Raw genomic sequence first — 20,506 nt, 5'->3', positions numbered from 1 at the left:
CTGAAAACTCTCCAAAGGCTACCTCCTTTGACTTCATCTCTACTTCTCTTCTCCTCATTCATCTACATCAGCCACACTAGTCTCTTTGCTGTTCCTTGAACACGTCCAGCTTGCTCCTGAATCCAGGTTTAAACACATACTATTCCTTCTGCCTGGAATGCTTTTCACCTTATCAGAGTAGCGGGATAAGAGGGCATGCTCTTACCTGCTCAACTACTCTGATAAGGTGAAATTTGAACAGTGATTTGAAGCAGGAGGGGAAGCAGGTCATGTGGATATTTATTCAACTCACTTCTCTCAATGAGATAAATTTGATTATTGGCTGGATATTTGAAGATACTAAGATATTATTAATTTTCTTTTAGGCTTGATAATGTTTTTCTGGTTCTCTTTTAGAAAAAGTGTTCTGATTTCTGTTACTAGCCTGGATGGAGTAACAAACAGGTTAAAAAAAAAAAACAAAACAAAAGCAAACATAAATAACTATTTTTAGGCATTGGAAATAGGCAGCATGGGACTGTGATCCCTAAGTAAAGGGAAACAAGTGAGGCAAGCCATATGACCACCATAGCTAGCATTCTGGAGGCACATTCCAGTCTGTAGTGCATGGAGAGGGATCCCAGAAGCGTAGCAGGCAGTCTCACTGAGTTGAAGAGACAGAATGGGGTTTTGGAAGGCTGAGGTGATTACATGTTGTGTGGCAGAGCTCCAGAGAGAAGGGCAGTATGCAGAAACAAGCAAGCAAAGAAACAAACCAAATAAAACTAAACAAACAAAAGACACCACAAATTTAAATAGGGGTTCTTTGGAATGTTTGCTGAAAACTAAGTCATGAATTCATAGAGAGAAACTCCACAAACAACTGCCAAGGAGCTGTAAGCCAAACAGTTTTCAGAGCTCACCCAGAGTGGGGAGATACTTGAGCTCTGATCATCCAGAGTTGACACTCCTTGTTGATTACCCAGAGCATTCAATAGAGACCCCAGAAGTGTGTCTCTATAGTACAAAGATAAACCGCCTTTACAGTAAGTCTTCTCCAGATCCACTATGAGAAAGCTTTACATGGATCAAACTCGTCACAAGTGACATAACAGCCTGTCAGAATAATGCTGAAAACTTTGAAGGAAGACAAAATCCAGAGGCTCACAATCATAACATGCAGAGTGCCCATCATTCAACAAAAAATTACCAAACATTTCAAGATGCAGGAAAAGGTCATCCATAATTAGGTAGCAAGATTAGTCAATAGAAATCAACCCAGGAATGACAGAGATGGTGGAGTTAGGAGTCAAGGCTTCAAAACAGTTACTGTAAATATGTTCAAGGATTTAAAGGAAAATACAAAAATGATGAGAAAGGAAATGGGAGATAGAGAACCAAGTAAGATTTTAATAATTGAAAAATATAATATCAGAAATGAAAAACCCACTGATTGGAATTAAAATCACAAAAACCACAGGAAAAAAACATCAGGGACTGTGAAGCACAGAAAGAAAAAAGATTAATAAAAGGAAAAAGAAATGTTACATTTCAGTGATGTACACAAATGTTTACAGAATAAATTTATGATAACTGGGGTTTGTTTCTAAATAATTCAAGGTTAGAGAGAAGGGAGATGGGGGAAGTATAGATGGAGCAAAGATTGGCCATGAATTGGTAAGTGTTGAACGTGAGAGATAGATCCATGGAATTCATTATGCTCTTTTCTTGATGTTTTGCGTTTCATTAAAATTATTTGTAATAAAAAATTTGAAAACATTCTCTAGGGAAGAAAAAGTAATTAGAATCTTCCTTCTGGAAAGAGGCCAATGAGAAATAAGTTCTTCCCTCTACAGCACTTCTGATTTAACAGTCTTGAACTCTGCTTTGAGTATCAGAAGCAGGGACTAAGCTATACAAGTTGGGGATCCTATAGCTAGAGATACATCCCTCTTATTGGAATAATGCTCTGACACCCAGGAAGAGAAATATGAGGACTCAGGAGGAAGTCCTTGTTCAAGAGGTTCCATTAACAGTAGCTACACCTGTTCAAGGGAAAGTACGGTTGCATTTACCAGAGTCTTCTACCTGGGGTCCAAGTGGGAAAATGGGGTGGGTGGGTGATTGGTGCTGTAAATACTTTAAATTTTATTCATAAATCCAACATGTGAGATTTTTTCTAAGCGCCTATGTTAAAATGCTCAATTTAGTTAAACAATGGCATATGTACTAGGGAGAACTGGGATAGATTCTGAATTGTGAAGGTAAGGCCACAGAACTCACTCTGTAACAAACTTTAATGTCCCTTCACAACTTTAGTGCCAGTGACTCTACTAAATGAGCCTTTGGTCACAGGGTTGCTGGTTTTTTATTTTTATTTATTTTTTAAATTTTAGACAGAGTCTTGCTCTGTCGCCCAGGCTGGAGTGCAGTGGCGCAATCTTGGCTCATTGAAACCTCTGCCTTCCAGGTTCAAGAGATTCTCCTGCCTTAGCCTCCTGAATAGCTGGGATTACAGGTGCACACCACCATGCCTGGCTAAATTTTTTGTTTTTAGTAGGAGCAGGGTTTCACCATGTTGATCAGGTTGATTTCGAACTCCTGACTTTGTGATCCGCCTCCCCCAGCCTTCCAAAGTGCTGGGATTACAGGTGTGAGCCACTGTGCCTGGCTGGGTTGCTGGTTTTATAAAGTCCCTTGAAAGCCTGGTGGGTTATCCTTCCTATGCCCTTTGGATAAAACTGTTCATCTCATCTTCCTTTGTCTATTTAGAAATCCAACTTAGAGACCATTTTTCCAACTGGTCTCAGCTTAGGCATCCATAGGATGTTCTCTAGTGGTTCTACTCTTGTAGCACTCTTGGGCTATATTATTTAATTAGCACAGGCCATATGTTAGGTTACCTTTTCAGGTGTTTGTTCCATTGTGATTTTGTTGATTGATGGCACAGACACATTGACCCTGAATACATTTTGACTCATTGTGAATATAAACATAATGAAAATTATACCAATATTAAATTTTTGTCCAGAAAGCAAAATCTGAGGTGAACACCATTAAGCCAATTGAATTACTTGGTCAAATCTTGATATTGATTTTTTGTCTTTTTTTATCTTCTGTTTTGCTTGTTTTACTTAAAATATTCCCATCAAATTCATTTTACATATTTTTGATGAAAATCTTAAAATTTATTGATAAGGTTTATATACAGAGTCACTGATTTTAGTTTTTGCAATTTTTAATTTTTTCCTACTAAGACTGATTTTTTTTTAATCAACCGATTTTGCAGCTCTCATTGTTAGAAAAATCTATAACACATTTTGCCACATTCAATTTTAGTCACTGCCAGTTTTATTTTATTTTGATTATTCCTTCTAGTAATGGTTCTCATAAATTGGGTAAAAGACAGCCTTTCTTAGTTAATCAATGAGGAAATTGGGAACAATTTCCTTGGCAGCTCCAGTGGCACACCATGGCAGCATGAAATACCACTACAAGAGGAATTTCATAGCTTTTTAGTACACCCACTTACACAAATAATAAGAAAATGTTACTCCTGTAAGTTTTTAGATGTATATTTATTATCACAGTTCTACTATATACCAATATTTAGTGATAACAGAAATATCTTTTAAGCTATGCAATTTTATGCCCTTTTTAAAAATCTGAACTTGTTTTCTTAAGACTTCCGATGGACTATGTTTAAATGATCAAAATAATATGTTTTCCCATGAAACTACTTTCAATATATGTATAATGAATGTTCAATGTATGTACTTAAAAAATTTCTGGCCCCCCCTCCGCCACCCCAAACATTTCCTTTCAAAACTGGAGTTTGTATACAGGTCTGTGTATCTTAAAGACAGAAGATGACTATGACTTTCTTGTTGGTAATCTACTCACCATTTTGTCTATCAAGAGTACACTGAAGAGGGGAGGAAGAAGTTCAGAAGTCAGAGTTTAATAATGTCCTACTATAATTAGCAAGGAGAGAATAAAAGTAGAGTGACTTGCTTACCTAAGACCCACTTCATAATGAGCATTTCTGTCCAGGAGAACTGTGTGGTTTTCACTCTGAAGATTTGTTTTGGGTAGTCTGTGAAGGTTTCATTTGGCAGGGTTTTAACACCTTCAAATCGGTCAGATGCATTCACAACTAATAATCCCAAGAAGATTGTAAAAGAAACTGCATGAGCTACAAACTTCATGAAAGGGCTCCTCAGGGTTCGTCCTAGCTGGAAAGAAAACATGTGCAAGACATGTTAAACTGGCTCTAGGTGGATGCAAGTCTTTCTTTAAAACATCGCTTTCACCAAGGTTTAACCAGAGAATCCTTCGTCTTGGACAGAAACTGCTAACTGAACCCATATAACATTTTTTCTTGAACTTTTATGTGAGATGCTGCTTGACCAAACTTACTTGGTCAATATTTTCCCATTTAGAAGACTTAGTGGGAGGGGCTAAGAGAATTGATAGCACACACCTGACAATCACCATGTTACATCTGATTGCACTGATACCTCCAACTGCATGAATATGAAAAAATAATGTCTGCATAAAGTTCACAACTTTAAAAAATGTGCTTTGAGTATGCTCAGTTTTTGTTTATATCTACTCACTTGGGCTTCATTCTTAGAGTATTTGTTCTCAACCTTTCTTGTATGTTGATACATTTATTTAAAGCTATACATTTCTCATTAGGTACTGCTTTAGCTGCCTTCTCCTAAATTTTCCCTTGCAGCATTTTCATTGACATTCAGTTACAGTATTTTATACATTATATTTTTATTTCATTTTTAACTCAAGGATTATTTCATTTCCAGACACAGAGGACTTTTTTTATCCCTGCTTTAAAAAATTTGAATTTTATTGCAGCATCTTTATAGAACATAGCCTCTATGATAGTATTCTAAAATTCATTGAAGTTTTCCTTTTGGCCTAGTGCCTGAAATGTCACAAGCTGGAAATGGTCCAAAAGATGCCCTATTAAGGAGCAAATACTAGTCACATCTTCTCTATCTCATGGCACCCCATCCAAAGGCCACTTGGATCTTTGGGATCGACTTGAGGGCTGCACATTGAGTACTTGCCAACCTCCTGTTAATGAACTCAGTTGGGACTTTTCCAGCTCATTGCCCTCATCTAAGCACCAAATCCTACCCCTCATCCAGGTATGATAATAAGAGCAAAGAGGAACATCTTTTCTGAAGCTCAGTTTCTTTTCCAAGGTAGATACTCAATTATAACCAGTGACTGATTACTTGACTTTCACATTCTGCCTCATTCAGCAGTCCTAGAGTGAAATGTTACCCAGGAGATAGACTATTGGTTCAACAGAAGATCAGTTACAGGGGTTTCTCTAAGTAGAATTTTCCCAATTGTGACTATGTTCAACACAACATTTATAAATCAGATGATTTGATAATGTTCTTTTAATGTGCTTCAGTATGTTAATCATCCACTTTAATTATTGTAGTTATTAGCATAGCATTATTATGATTCTGATGCTACAGAACCCATTTATTAAAATAAAGTATTAGTTTTTATCTTTTTAAAAATCTGGATTTAAAAAAATATTCAAACATTAGGAATCCCTGCTTGTGTTAGAATTCATCTGCGTATTGTCATATGACACTAGGAATAACTTCAGAAATATAAAGAGATGTTGGCCGGGTGCGGTCGCTCACACCTGTAATCCCAGCACTTTGGGGGGACGAGGTGGGTGGATCACAAGGTCAGGAGATCGAGACCACGATGAAACCCCGTCTCTACTGAAAATACAAAAAATTAGCCGGGCGCGGTGGCGGGTGCCTGTAGTCCCAGCTACTCGGGAGGCTGAGGCAGGAGAATGGCATGAACCCGGGAGGCGGAGCTTGCAGTGAGCCGAGACCGCACCACTGCACTCCAGCCTGGGTGACAGAGCGAGACTCCGTTTCAAAAAAAAAAAAAAAAAAAAAAAGTGGTTTATCTGACAATATTCCCACAAATATTTTACAGTAACATTTCTGTATACTGTCTATTATTTACAAAAATAGGGACTTTAGATTTTTTTTGGCAATAGACAGATGTGCTAGTTATAGAATGCAGAGATTAAATGTAAGGACAAGTATATTTTATATAAATTCAGTACAAAACTGAATTAAACTATGTCTCTTTTTGACTTATATGATATTAAATAGCTAGTTTGAAGTTTTTGGCATTTTAGCAAATGTTGTTAGCATCTTGGAGTCCCATTTCCCAACCAGGACTTTGGGATGTTTTGGCGTATCCAGGAGACAGCCTTAGGTAGTCATCACATTGTTTCTTGTCACTGTGTCCTGACTGAGCTGGTGATGAGAGGTGAAGGGAGATGGAGAATGACTGCAGGGAGGAGACTAGAGCGTGAGGAGAGGGGAAACTGAAGAGAGGGCAAGGGATACTAGGTCTTGTGTATCCCAGCAAGGTTTCAAGAGTATTAGAAAAAGCTGGGGAACTCTGGAAAAAGCTGGGGAACTCTGGAAAAAGCTGGGGAACTCTGAGATAGACACAACTCTTAAGGGGTCAGTTTTCCCCATCCTTTATCTGTGGGCTTTACCTAGTATATTCAGTGATCATCTGGATGAGGATGTGGGGTATACCTCTCCAACTTCTCCCTCTCCAACTTCTCACCCAGGTGAGGCACCTGATTGCTGGAATTTGTATGTACCTGCACCCAAGCTGGCTTTGGGTTTCCCCAGATCTGGTTTAAGGAATTTAATATTCTCTTTGTTACCTCCTTCAAGCTGTTATTTTCTAGAAGAAGATGAATCTGCAAAAATTATTATATTTACTATAAACCATAATAAAAAGTCCTGATAATGTCTTTTGGTGATTTGATGGAAAGTTACCCTGGGCTCAGTTCCCACTTGATCTAGGTCATAGGGAGGAAAAGTGAGGTTGGGAATTGATGTTCTTTTCCTATACTTTTGGGTTTGAATGCATCTTTTTATCTGGTAAAACTTTGATAAAGGTCAAATGAGATCCAGTCATTTCAATGGTTTCCTTTTTCTTTATTTGTAAAATTCCCTATTTGACTCACACAGATAATTTTTGAAGTAAATTACCTTTGGGGAAAATTTCCTCCATTTGCAAGGCCACCAGATGAGCCAAAAGAAAGGAGAAAAGTCAACCAATACATGCCAGCAGCTCTTAGCTGCAGAATCGTTAAAGCTGGGTCAGGTACTAGCATTAGGTGTAAAAAGAGATGAAGATGTGGGCCTTAGCCCACTGTGCCTGGAGTGCAGAACTGAGGAGCCCAAAAATGTGGTCTAAAGCAGTTCAGTCATTACTAGGACCTTATGAGCTGAGAACACGTCAGGAAATAAAAGCTTGTAGAACTGAAGTCTCTGGCTCACCCCAAGCTTCCTGGCCACTATTCTTTGGCTCTGAGAAATATATGAATGTCAAAGCAACTGAATAGTGCCCCTGTATTGGCTCTAAACAAACTGCCTTCATGGACCCTCGGGGTGGGCACCTGCGTTTACTGGTCAGCACCAAGTCCGTGTTCCATGCCACTGGGCTCTTAGCCCCCACAAGTGTAAGCACCTAAGTGGGACCTGGATGTGCGAATCCTCACATCCCAGCAACATAGGCCTGTGACTGTGATTGTGGTACATCACTCAGATAAGGTTTCCAGCATCTTCCTAGTCTTTTATGACAGACTCCTTCACCAAATACCACCCTCACTTTCCACTGGGTGCCATGGTCTTAAGCAAGGGCCTGGCTTACAAGTTAGAAACTGAGTGAAAGCAAACTTGGATTAATCGTTCCCAAAAGAATCATGCACAGCTTTAATGTTGGGTGATTCTCAAATGTTAGCGAGATCCTGGTTAAATTAGAGGCAGATTCCTCAAGATGCTCCCCCTGAAACTCTTATTCAAAATGTCTAACACAGGGCTCAGGATTTTTCCCTTTTATGATGGGGTGGGATAGTGATGGTGTTTACTGGGTGCCTGTAATCAGTGTTCTCACATTACAGTGTCAATCTACACATTGTAATGACTTGATATTTCTCCACATGTTACAATGTAAATCCACACTTTGTCTTGGGGGCTGAAGAGGGATTTACAAAGTAGGACTCCAGTGAAAGAAAAGGAAGGGACAGAGTTTGTCATCTGGTGGTTTTGACTTCTTTCTAAAAAAGTCCTACCAACTTTTAAGATCTAAATCAAGTCCATTTCAAGGTCAGTTAGTCAGCAGCTAAGATGTCTACTTTAGGCGTTGAAGGTTGTAATGGTGCTACTGTAATGGGCATGTGCATTTGCATGCAGCGGTTAAGGGCAGATCTCTGGAGCCAGAGACTCTAGGTTTAAACCACAGCTTCATATATATTTTTAAAAACAAGTTATTTAATCCCTTAGTGTTTCAGTTTCTTCTTCTATAAAATGGGGATAAAAATAGTGCCAACTGCATAGGGTCAATGTAAGCAATGAATGATTTAATACACACAAAGCAGTTAGAGCAGTGCCTGATGTATGGGAAGTACTCAATATATGGCACTGGAGGGTCTCAGGACATTCTCCTAAGAGGAATCTTAAACTTGACACAAAGGTGGACCCACACGGAATCCTTATGTGTTTATGCCACGAGCCTGTTTGGGATATCTCTTATAGATAGCCTGTTGCGCTATCTATATGCAACATGATGCTGGGCACTGGAGGTGATAGAGATAAAACAAGCTGTAAAAGTTGGATCTTCCCTTCAAAGTTGCTGATTTTCTAGTGTGGAGAGACACAGGCTAAAAACTGTGGTAGGAAATAGATGGAGAGATGGGGAGAAATGTTGCAGGGCTCAGTCTGGGCTAAGTCTGAAAGCGATCAGCTTCCGGCACTCTTTAATCCTATCTCAGCAGGGTGACAGGTGCTGGACTAGCCTTTTGGACTTGGGAATAGAAGCATTAGTGATGTAAGAGCACCAGTGCTGCATTTCCTGACACAAATTTCCCCTCCATGGCTATGCTTCAAAAATTGTGTTGTGACTTTCTTTAATCGAGTGTAGCTCTCTGGTAGAGATAAATGTGGAGAAACAGAGATCTCTGGAGTTGCTGTACTCTTCTGGTTGGGCCCTGAACCACATGGTTTGAGGACCCCTTTCAAGCCATTTCAGCTTTGGTAAGGCAAAACAGAGATCTTTCAAAGCTGCCCGCTCACTCATGCCTTCCTTACTAGATGTTTGTGTTTGGGATGTTGGAGAGAGGGTAACAACTTTATATTTCTCCAAGCAAGGATTATGGCTGTAAGGACTGTTAGATTGCACACTGCAAAGACATAAGGCTGGATTCTAAAGTTGTTTACAGTTCCTCCTGCCTGAGTGCTGGGGCAAATTTTGAGGACACTTGAACAGTTATGGTTAACACGTAATAGATGAGGTCAGCTTCTCTTTCCCTGTTATAATTAAAACTGGTGCAGTTCCTCAGCATTCGCATGATGCTGGTGTCTGCCACATCATATAGAGACACTGTTGGAACCTTTGAAGAAGACTGTTATTTATTCTTTTGGCTCGGAGATCTTAAGAGGCAGACAATCTAAATTACAAATCAGAATAGGATAGCAAAGGATGGAAACAGCTTAGGCAGCTATAAAGACCCTTTGATACTGGAGCCCTTGTTGAGAGAATAAAGAACTCTCTAGGCAAACAGAGACCTAACTGCCGTGCGTCCATGAGGATTAGAATTCACTGCTCTCCCAGTGGGCTGCCTGAGCTCAACTAAGTTGGTGATGACAATGAGAAATGATAAACAGAATCACTGTTCTTTCTCTTGACCCACATAAACCTGTCCCATGCTCCAGGCCTGCATTTATCGTTATATGTAGCCATCTGTGACTTGGTTATCCTCTTCAACCAACATATTAGTAAGCTGAACTTCTGTTGACACCTTTCGCCTTGTGATTTCCTTATTTAACTGTCTTTCTTAGGGACCCTCAGAAACTTAATATAAAAATAGAATCGACAGCCTTGATAATTCAATAGGAAAGAAATGATGCGGTCATTATGGCTGACTAATCAAGTAATTTTGATGTTTCTAATAGTCTCTAAATGAGGGCAGCAACTATTAGGAAGTAAATGCACCATTGGGCTGGAAACAGAAATCTCAACATTTACTAGAAATTGATGGGCATTAGTTGATGAAGTTTGCAAGTGACATTTTATGAATACATTTATAAAATAATATCAAGGTCTAAGTTTTTAGAAAGAGGGGTAATAATGTCATTAGAACAGGAGATCTCTGAAATGACATTGTCCTTTTCCTGGAATTACAGATATAGACAGATATAAAGACAGTGACCCCTCAGGAGGAGGGCTGCCAGCCCATTAACAGACTTCACCATTGCCCTCCTTTTGGGAGACATGGTTTTTCTCGGCATCAGGAACCCTTAGAGGGGCTGGTTTTGTCACATGGTAGATGTGACCTCTCTGTAATTCCCAGTAATATCTCTGCCAAAGTTGAAAAGATTTCTTTCTAAATGGTGAAAGGAAAGACTAAAAATATCTTGACTGTTTTATCTGTCCTTTGGCTGCCTCAGAGCAAGTTCGACAGCTCTTTAATGAGGGAATCTTTGGTTGTAATGAGCAGTGCCACCAAGAGTCATCTCATGCCACAGACTCAGTTATTGACATGCCCTCTACTGCACTGAGCTCAGACTTGGAATCTAGAAAGTGCATAGAAGTGACAAGTGGCTTAATGATCAGCTCATGTTTATCTTGAGTTTCTTTTTTTTAAAGTCTTATTGGAACTTCTGGGGGCACCAAATGTCAATCAAACGAGTATCTAAACAGAGGTGAGGAAACCCCCATTATGGGTCAAACTTCCTTGCAACTGTTTCCTCCAGAGTGTTACAGAAGACTGCCATAGGTCTGACCCCTGTGTCCCAGGTGCTATTAGCTTCCTGGATTTACTAGGCCCAAGAAATTCTAGAAATCCCTCTCTGCAACCACACACTTTAATGGGATCACATCTGCGTGTGTACCAAGATTCTTCTCAGAGCTACCAGAATTCCAAACAATTTAGTCAGCAACTGGCACATCATCTCTTTCTGAGTCTTTTCTCAGGCCACTAGGCAGTCAGAGGCAAACCAGTTTGTTCCTGTTGGCTAGTCCCAGGTTCCTGGAAGCTGTCACATTTAGCTTTGCAGCAAAAGTGAGGATTGGCAGCACTTTCTCCACAAAGTTGCTGTTATTTTAATGATTGAACAGCCTAGAATTTGTTCTGGGGTTCAGAGAGAGTGAAGTTAAATGTCCCTACTCACTGGGGCTCTGGGTGAAGGCAACTTACAATACAGACTGTGCTTAAAACCCATGACCAGCTTCAAGCCAGCTTTAAATCTGGTTAGTTTTTTCACCCACTGTGTTTTTTCAGCTCATAATGAAGGAGAGAAAAAATTGCCTTTACCTACATTTATATTATTTGGGAAATTCTGATCTGAAAGTTCCTGGCATTATAGACTGCCATAGAAGCAAAATCCTCAATAGATGTAAGGTTGAATACTGTAGAAGTTCAGTAAGAGGGCTTCCATTTTTAATACTACTCTCCAGAAGAAGGATTTGGGGCTTGACCTCTCTCTGAGACCCTGCACCTACTCTGAGGCAGTCAGTTCATTGATTGTCTGGTTAGGTGGCCTCACCAGCAGCCCCGAAGTCTCACAGCTGTCATTCTGGTATGAGTTACTCCTAAGCGGAGTTGACAAGAGGGTCGGTTCACTGGTGACAGTTTTATTAACCACATTACCTGATCAAATTGCCTGTGGAACTAATCTCCCTGCAGTCATATTTCTCCTACTGAATGTTGATTACCTAAGCTTAATTCCTTTTTAAATGTATCACTAGGTAAATGCAGCTTTAGAACCTTTACTGACAATCTTAAACCCATGAAACATACTTCAAAATTTCTGCATGGTTTGGTCTTAAAAGCACTGACTCTGCCCCGAAGCTGGAGTACTGGTACTTTCTGTGGCTTTGACCCATGTGACTGGGATGTGGGGATGGTGGAGCGGGCAGTAGGGCAGCTTGGCACCTGCAGGTTCCACTCCTTCTATCACTGGTGGGCACTGGACCCTCCCCCTCAGGGAAATAACACTCCTTTTGAGCTCTTCTCTTTCCTTTGCCTTTTTCCTTCCTGCAATCTAATTAGCTGTCCATGTGAGCCAGAACCTCATCAAAGGGGCCAGGGAAACTAGGAAGATGTTTGCAGTGGGTCTGCAGTACCCCAGCATGAGCTGTGTTTGATTTCCAGCCTACTAGTCATTTCTCTTTTCTGGACCTACTTCATAAAGCATACATGTCACAATGTAATTGAGACTGTGAAATGAGATATTCCATGAAAAGGGCTTAGAGAAGAGAAACTACTCAAATGTTGGCTATTACTATTACCATGATTACAATTATTATACTGTGGGTTTGGAGGACATGCTTAGGACATTGCATAATTAGAAGAAGAAAAGTATCTTTATTCTCAATTCTGTTATTAATCCTTTCAAATTATGCCTCTCATGTTTAAAATTTTATCACTCCTGTCTCTCTTTGAAAAAAAAAAAGATTTAAAAAAGCACGTCTTAACATTTTTCCTTTTATGTGGTTTCCTACTTTCACTGGGCATCTCAGGAATATTTTCTTTAAATATGGGAAAAAATCAACTGCTAATTTGAATAAAATGGACTTCAGATCATGCTAAGAAGAGAGAAGAAATAACCGCAAACGACATGCACCTTAAGCAGTCTGTACCTTGCTGCACGGAGCAATCCAATAGGCTATGGCGAGAAAAGGGAGGCCTATGGAGACTCCAAAGACAGCCAGGAATTTCACAGCGATAGACTGTTGACGTAAGCCTGAGAGATTTTCATACCACATGGTAAGCAATTGCTGCTGACAGTTAGGATGAGCAACGAACTGTAAAAACAAAACAAAAACAAAAACAAAACGCAAACAGGAAAATGGCATCGATAGCACTTGAACAGTATACAACCTAGGAGTGGCTGGGGGCTGAAATGCTCCACCTGGGGGTGGTTGAGGAACCTGCAGTGGGTGGGGGTGAGGCGTAGGAAGGGGGCCTTCTGACTTGGGGATGCTGAAGAGCTTTGTGCTGTGGCCAGAGTCCTTGCAAGACTGGCTGAATTCACACTTTGTAAACTGGGCCTAGAAAAGTCTCAGGCACAGAAAATGAAAGTCAGCTTTTGGGTACATGCTTGTCTTCAATTCAGGCTGTTCAGCTGACCAAGGGAGACTTATCTCTGGGCAGAGTTTACTTGGGAAGGAACACAGAGGAATGGATGGAGAATGAATGGGGTTTTGGAGTCAGACATGGATGTGAATTTTGTTCTACCCCCTACTAGCTGGGTGACCTTGGGACAGTTATTTAACCTCTCTGAGCTTTAATATTCTTATCTGCAAAACAGAGTTTATCACATTGTCTTGGAGGATTAAATGATATTGTAAAAAAAAAAAAAAATCCCCTCTCTTTTCCTATGTAGTCCAAAGAAAAATGCTTACAGTGTTTCCAGAGAATGTGTTAAAACTCCTCAGTATTTTCTTACTGGATCCCAGTGGTGTTGGGCTTGAATCCAGTTTTTTTGTGGCATGATGGAGCATCGCTACATTGGATCCTCCACAGAGTAGCTTCCTTCTGGGACATCATGCACCCTTCTTACCACCACTTCTCTCTCTTGGAACTGTTCTACCCTAATGCCTAGGTTACAAGACAGACCTCTTGTGACCCTTTTTTATTGTGTGACCATGTCCTGCCCTCACCCCTGGATTCAGCTTATTGGACTAGGAGTGTAACCCTGACCTAAACTGGGCCCATCAAGTTTTCTTTCCTGGGTGTTTGGGACTATATTGAGAGAGGCAATCTATTTATTTAGTGCAGAGTTATCATGTCACCTTGGACAGTCTGGGCAGCTATATTCCACTTTGTGGACTAAGTAGCAAAACAAGTCTGTTGAAAACAGAAAGAGAATGGTGTGCAGAAAGAGGCTGAACTAGTGTTTGACCTCTTTAGGGCCCAGCTCCACTCTACCCATGTGGTCCATGAGACACTTTTATATTCACAGACAAAATGTTTTGTTTTCTGCTTGATCCAGCATATTGGCTTTAGTTGTTGCCACCAGAACATCCCTCTTCTGCAAATAGTAGTTGCTGATTGGCCATTTGTTTAGTTGAGTCAGGGTCAACTGGAAACTGGTAATAGGCAATATTTAAGCAAAATTTATGGGAATAAAATTTACATTTGAAAAAAATATTAGCTTATTTTTGCCCCATGACAGGAGGAAGCCTTTGTTTGCTTTTGACAGGTCTGCCCTTTGGCCCCACTCAGGATACCCATGTGCTGCCAGAGCATGGCTGGGCAGTATGGACTAGAGAAGATAGACTGGGCATTTTTCAAAGGGATGACTTATCAACTGAGTACCCTGGAACGTCATGTGCTGATTTTCATCTCATTTGCCTCCCTGAGTATTAAGGGGACATATACAACGATTCCTGGGAAATGTGAAACATTCCCTTTTCATTACAAGAACAATATAAATAGAGCTATTTTAAAATTCACAATGTAAGTGACAACATGTTTCCCGTTTCTGTGAACTCACAGTAACTCACAGTAACAGCCACATAATCTTTGAGGACACTATCAAAGGTTTCTTTGACCCTACAGCCCCTGACAATACCATTACTTGAAATATTAGATGCAAGTGAGGCTTTTCTTTGTAGCATTACTGGCTTTTCTTTGTGGCATTACTGCTATGCTTTGTCTCCAAGAATAGCCGTGGATTATCCTCAGCCCAGGGAGGAACCCCAAGGACGCAGATCATAAGACATCCTGGGCCCTTTCTGGCTCACAATGAAGAGGAGCAGGCCATGGAAAGTCACGCAGACATTTCTGTAATTCTCAGGGTCTAGTCATAGCACAGTCTCAGAGGGAGTGGTGGGTGAGCACGGGGTGCAGTCACTTTTGTTTTTCAACTGCCAGCCTTCTGTGGATACTGAAATGGCCTTGCTTTGCAGAAACTCATAGTCTGATTAGAAGGCACGACACATGCTGTGAAATAGAGGATGAGTATTTGACTCACTCTATGGCTCCCTGCACTACAGCTGCCTGGGGAGGACACCTGTCGCAATCCCCATCATTTGCTTCTTGTCTGTATCTGGGAGAGCCTGTCCCATGCTTCTGCTGCTGCTTCTTGGCAGACAGGTCAGCACCACAGATTGGGCAGAAGGCCAGAAGAGCAGAAGCTCTGAAAGAGAACACAGTGGCGACCATTCCCCAGTCTCCCTTGATTGCCTCAGGGGAAGACAGTGGTCCCAGTTAAAACAGAGGGGTCTCTTGGGGCTCTGTCTTCCTCTGACTGAAACTTTGCTAATTTCCACAGCTGCATTTATCCCTCTATAATAAAGCAACCTAGCTTCAGACATGCTATTTGTTTGTAGGTAGACTTTATGATGTAATAAGATAACAGTTGTGGATAGTTGAAGCCTAAATTGCTGTTTACCTCTATCTGGGTACTGTTCTGTACTTGTGGCAGCCCTTCAAAGACAGTTCAATGTGTATCAAAAGATTTTTTTCCCCTGTGATTTTGAAGCATGAAAAAATATCATCCCTGACCCAAGGAGGATGAGGGTAGCAAATGAAGCACACCAACAGGACACAAAGAAAACTCTACACAGAAGGGCACACAGCTAAGGAACAAAGGCAGGAAGAACTCGGGGTGTGACTGGGATTTTCAAAAGCAGAGTCAGAGAGGAACTGATGGAAGAAAAGCTTATAGCTAGAACAGAATAGGAACTCAGAAAATTGGTGTTGTCTTGGGCTTTTTTTCTTTGGCATCTTGCTCACAAAAGGATAGAATGATCAAAGGATGGATGCCACCAAGAGCTATGCCTAGGCCATTCCTGCCTAGAGCGTGGCACACTTGTAGGAGAATTCTTCAAGGAAAGAACTGATGTGGCTGCCTAGATTTTCCCAGCGACATGATTCACATTCATGATAGTAGGCAGTTTGTAATGGCTGGAGCCGAGAATATGCGAAGGAGTTCACATGGGGCTGAGCAGACTCTTAAGAGAAAATAAATCAAACTACATTTGTAACTGAGATGGACTGTGCAAGGAGCTGGGTGAGGGAGGGTCTGGAGAGGAGTGGGCCTGCAGGGAGAGATAGGAGGGGACACTGAGACAGAATTTTCTGTAATGGAAAGGCTGACTCTGCCCTACTCAGGTGACAGTCTCTCTTTTCTCTCAAGTAATTCTTAGTCACTCCCTTTCATTGTACTTATAGTTCTGCATGATCCCCTGCTGGAGAGAAAACTCCTCCTGGAGGGCTTCTGTGGTCGTTAGCATGTTGTTCATAAATGGGCACTGTTTGAGTAAATGGCATGGCCAGAGTTCTCTGCTTTCAGATTGCAAATCTGGTGCCATCCACAGGACCAAAATTGCCTTCCTTCCTCATTGCCCCTCTGAGGTGGCCGACTCCCTGCACTTCTGCATGCTACTACATCTGGAAGAGGCATGTGGGTACCAGAGGCTGAAAATGGCTTGCTAGGAGACACGGTGAACAGATAAATGATTGAATTCATGACTGCTGAATTTATTTTCACTGTAGAAGTGCCAGGAGATTAAGAAACAACAACAACAACTTCCTTAATTCCCAAAGGCAGTAGAGCTAGGAGTTTAAAGAGATGAACCGGGAAAAATTTCACAGCATCATCTGGAGAAATGAGCCCCAAGAAATGAACCAAGGAGAGGGGCAGGGATTGGAACTAAGCTCAAGGGGATTTTGGGCTACAACTTGGGGTTATTTCATACACTCTGCCTAGGCACACCACCCCACTCATGTTTCTGCAGCACTGCCTTCAGAATTTCCCATTTTTTTGTCACCTGAGCATCTGTCACATAGCTCCTTGATTGCTAGGAGATTCTATTTTGATGCCTCTATAGATGTCTGACACTCGATTCTACCCTCCCCTGACTCCTCTTCCATGTGTGCACCCCTGATCCCAGCTAACTCTGGAATGCTTCTTGGTCATTTCTACAGCTGGGGGTTCTGCCAGCAGTTGCTGACTGAGCCTTTCTGGAAGTCCACTGGGCAGCAAAAGGAGACGGGCCTCTCTGCAGGCTCTTCATTCCCACGGATATTCAATATCAACTATTACGTTAGGTCTCTTGCTCCATTATTCTCAAAGACAGCTCTCTGTTCCTGTATCCCAGGGACAGCAGGACACAAAAAAACTATCTGCCACCTCTCTTTAAGCAAACCTCCAATTTTCTACACCAACAGAGATTACTTACACAAATGCCCTTAATTGTTGGGTTGCTCTGAGGACTGTGCCTGTGACTCAGCAGCATCTCTCTGACCAGAGAATGATTTTTTGATGAAGAAAGTCCTTAATGAACTAGCCTATGTCTCAGTTTCAGGGTGCCTGGACTTCTTCCAGAGCTGGAGGCAAGCCATTTCCTGAGCGTAGGTGTGAAGGCAGGAGCTGTGGCAGGGCTTTCTGGAGGTAGAAGCATTTTCCTGCGCTCACCAGAAGTCCTCTCAGAGTAGAGAGCTCAGAGGGTGCTGATGTGACTGGGTTTCCAGTCTGGTTATGTTGTCATGGCCAGAGTCCCATGGAAGGCTGAGTCAGCTTCTGGCTGGCTCCAAATGACTGCCTCTGCCCTTTCACAGTGTCACAAAGAGGCCACCCTCCATACCTGGCAGCAACTCTCTCCACCCTACCCGAGGCTATGCCTTAACCTGAAATCAAAGAAGTGGAAGCCATGTCCAGCAAATTTTCTTGGATTATTTTCAACTCCTCCCCTTCCTGAGCCTTATCATCTAGCCACGCTGCTCGACATGCTGTTCCCAGACATGGCATATGTAGCCACCCCCTGTCTATGTTCAAAGAAGGTCCATCCTGCTCTTCTCTGGTTTAATGCCTTAGCAACCTTCATGACCCTACTTCCCCTTTGGGAGGCCAAGGTGGGTGGATCACCTGAGGTCAGGAATTCAAGACCAGCCTGGCCAACATGGTGAAACCCCATCTCTACTAAAAAAAAAAAAATTCAAAAAAATACAAAAATTAGCCAGGCATGGTGGCTGGTGCCTGTAATCCCAGCTACTCAGGAGGCCGAGGTAGGAGGATTGCTTGAACCCGGGAGGCAGAGGCTGCAGTGAGCCGAGATTGCGCCACTGCTCTCCAGCCTGGGTGATGGATCAAGTCTCCATCAAAAACAAACAAACAAAAAAAGAACACCCAACTTCCTGTCTACCTCCAATTCCTGTCTACCTCCAAGTCCCACCAAGTTCCTTAGCCCCCAAAAGACATCTTGGACACCTATGGGTCTTATTCTGTAGCCCACTCACTTGGTAATCATGGTTCATAGGTCAAGTTGTGGATAGACATACTCTTATGACTACATCTGGTCTTTTCTGTTATTTTTAATCTTGAAGGAACCAACTGTCTAGGTATCTCCAAGAGTGTGCAGCCTTATGTTTTATGTAATAGGTGCTCAATAAACTTCTGTTGAGTGATTGATAAACTGAGTGTTTTGAATCCCCTAAGATTTTCTCCATGATTTTCTCATCATCCTAGAATAATTTCTAAATGTAACAAATCATGTTACTCAGGGCCTGATGAACACTTAAGTGTCTTCACATCTTTACTAAAAGGCAGGCAGGAAGTGGGCATAAAAGCTAAACCAGGTACTCATCTTCTTGTGTAGGAAAAGATTGAAATATGAGTCCAAAATAAGGTTTGAAGATTATCTCTTGGATTAGATGAGGATTATTTAATTTTTATGTATGCCATGTACCACTGTAAACTGACATCGATCCAGAAAATATTTATTTAATAATAAGGAATCACTAATATTTGTTGAGCACTATTCTATGTCAGGCCCTGTGCTTACCAGTCATTATATTATTTAACCCTCACATCAGTTCTTTAAGGTGGGGTTGGTAAATCTCTGTTTTAAATATGGAGGCATTAGACACAGATTAAGTAACTTGTCTACTTTCAGTCACAAAAGTGATTATGATGACAGGGCCTGGACTGGAACCCAGGCCAGTCTGACATCAAAGATAGCATTTTGAACTACATTTACCCTATATTTCCTCAAGGTAGATTTAAAATCAGACTGAAACACCAAAGCACAAGGGATTATGGTGATTTTTCCAACTCCACAAAGGCCAGGGGACTCACCATTTGAGATGCTGTTAGAACTCTCATCTCTCTCTGCCCTTCTGCCTGTTGGTCAGCCAAGTCTCAGTAGAGATAAAAATCAGAAATACACAAGGAGAAGGGCTTGAAGCCACTTTTTCTGATAACTTCATCCTGCTAAAGATGACATCCTGGGCTCTGTCTTCTACATATAGAAAAGAATAGAAGCAGCTGATTCCATGATGGCTCAAGTGCCTGATCACTTCTTTGTCAGGACCCAGGTTAATGTGGAGGCCACCCAAGCTCAGATTTATAGCCTTGAAAAGTACAAACTCCATTTAAACAATCACTTTGCTGAAGGACCTAATTAGGATTTCAAGTCCCATGACAAAATCCTACCTGACACTGACATCTTACTAGGAAGAGCAGCAGTTCCCTGAGCCTGAGTTCTGACTGGATAATATTCCCAAGTTGGTTCCACAACTCTGCAGGCCTTGCTGGTGGCTGTGCTGTGCCTTGGTTGCAAACGTTCACAGGCTTGGGAACATGCACAGGCTCTGGGTCAGCCTGCCCAGGTGTCAATACAAGCTCCACCACTGATTGCTGAGGAACTGAGTAGCTTAATTCCTTAGGTCTCAATTTCTCTACTTATGGAATGTCCATAATGATGACTAACTCAAGGGAGGTTTCAAGGGTTTAGAAAATGCAGTTCCAGTTTTTGGTTTACGGTGCAATTTTTAAACTCAGCAAACTTCTGTTTACCAACATACTGCTTTTTAATTGGTATAATATTTCTGAAATACAAATCGCTTATATCATGCATCAAATTTTTTAATCAACTAAAGATGTGCTCACTTACAGAGTATTCATCCACTTTCTGTGACTTTAAAGTAGAGAAACTTGATTATCATTAAAAGCAGTTTTTCTTGCATGAATAATTCTTACTGTAGTTCAGAAACTTTATCAACAAGGAGAACACACACCCAAAGGTATTAATATTGACACAGGAAATCTGCATGGGAATCTGTATTTATATTTAATTAAATGAAAAAAGACAGAGTGGGAATGCTTTCTTTAAATATAAGCCACTGTGTCTGACCAGTACAAAAATGGTGGTCCTAGGTTGATGGAACTGGGATGGGGTGTGGTGGTCATACATTTTTCAAAGAGATTCCCTCATATTATCAAATAAAATATTAGGTCAATTGCAGGCAGATGAAGGAATCAGAGGGAACTATTTGGAGCTTACTTAGAACTATCCCTTTATAATTCTAAATTTTCTAAATTTCTCTTTCAGAGAAATGTGAATGTAATTCAGTAATGAGTTATTTACTTTTCAGAATCACATTTTATATTTTACTTTTACATAATTATTTTAAAATGACACT

At 41.1% G+C, this 20,506-nt stretch overlaps 1 protein-coding gene across 2 annotated transcripts in view; it reads right to left on the bottom strand.

Moving 5' to 3' along the window:
• The window catches only part of LOC105467107 (transient receptor potential cation channel subfamily C member 7), a 141,124-nt gene that overhangs the window by 50,166 nt on the left and 70,452 nt on the right, over window positions 1-20,506 (bottom strand). The window contains exons 4-5 of one of the 2 annotated variants that reach the window (XM_011716484.2): window positions 12,715-12,879; window positions 3,998-4,214 (exon numbers count right to left, since the gene is read on the bottom strand). In XM_011716484.2, coding sequence (XP_011714786.2) covers window positions 3,998-4,214; window positions 12,715-12,879 — 382 coding nt within the window. The remainder of the gene's footprint in view (window positions 1-3,997; window positions 4,215-12,714; window positions 12,880-20,506) is intronic. The other variant, XM_011716485.3, reaches the window with a different exon arrangement.

The sequence above is a fragment of the Macaca nemestrina genome, chromosome 6 (assembly GCF_043159975.1).
Source record: "Macaca nemestrina isolate mMacNem1 chromosome 6, mMacNem.hap1, whole genome shotgun sequence".
Classification (NCBI taxonomy): Eukaryota; Metazoa; Chordata; class Mammalia; order Primates; family Cercopithecidae; genus Macaca; species Macaca nemestrina.
This window is presented reverse-complemented; position numbering and strand designations above follow the sequence as displayed.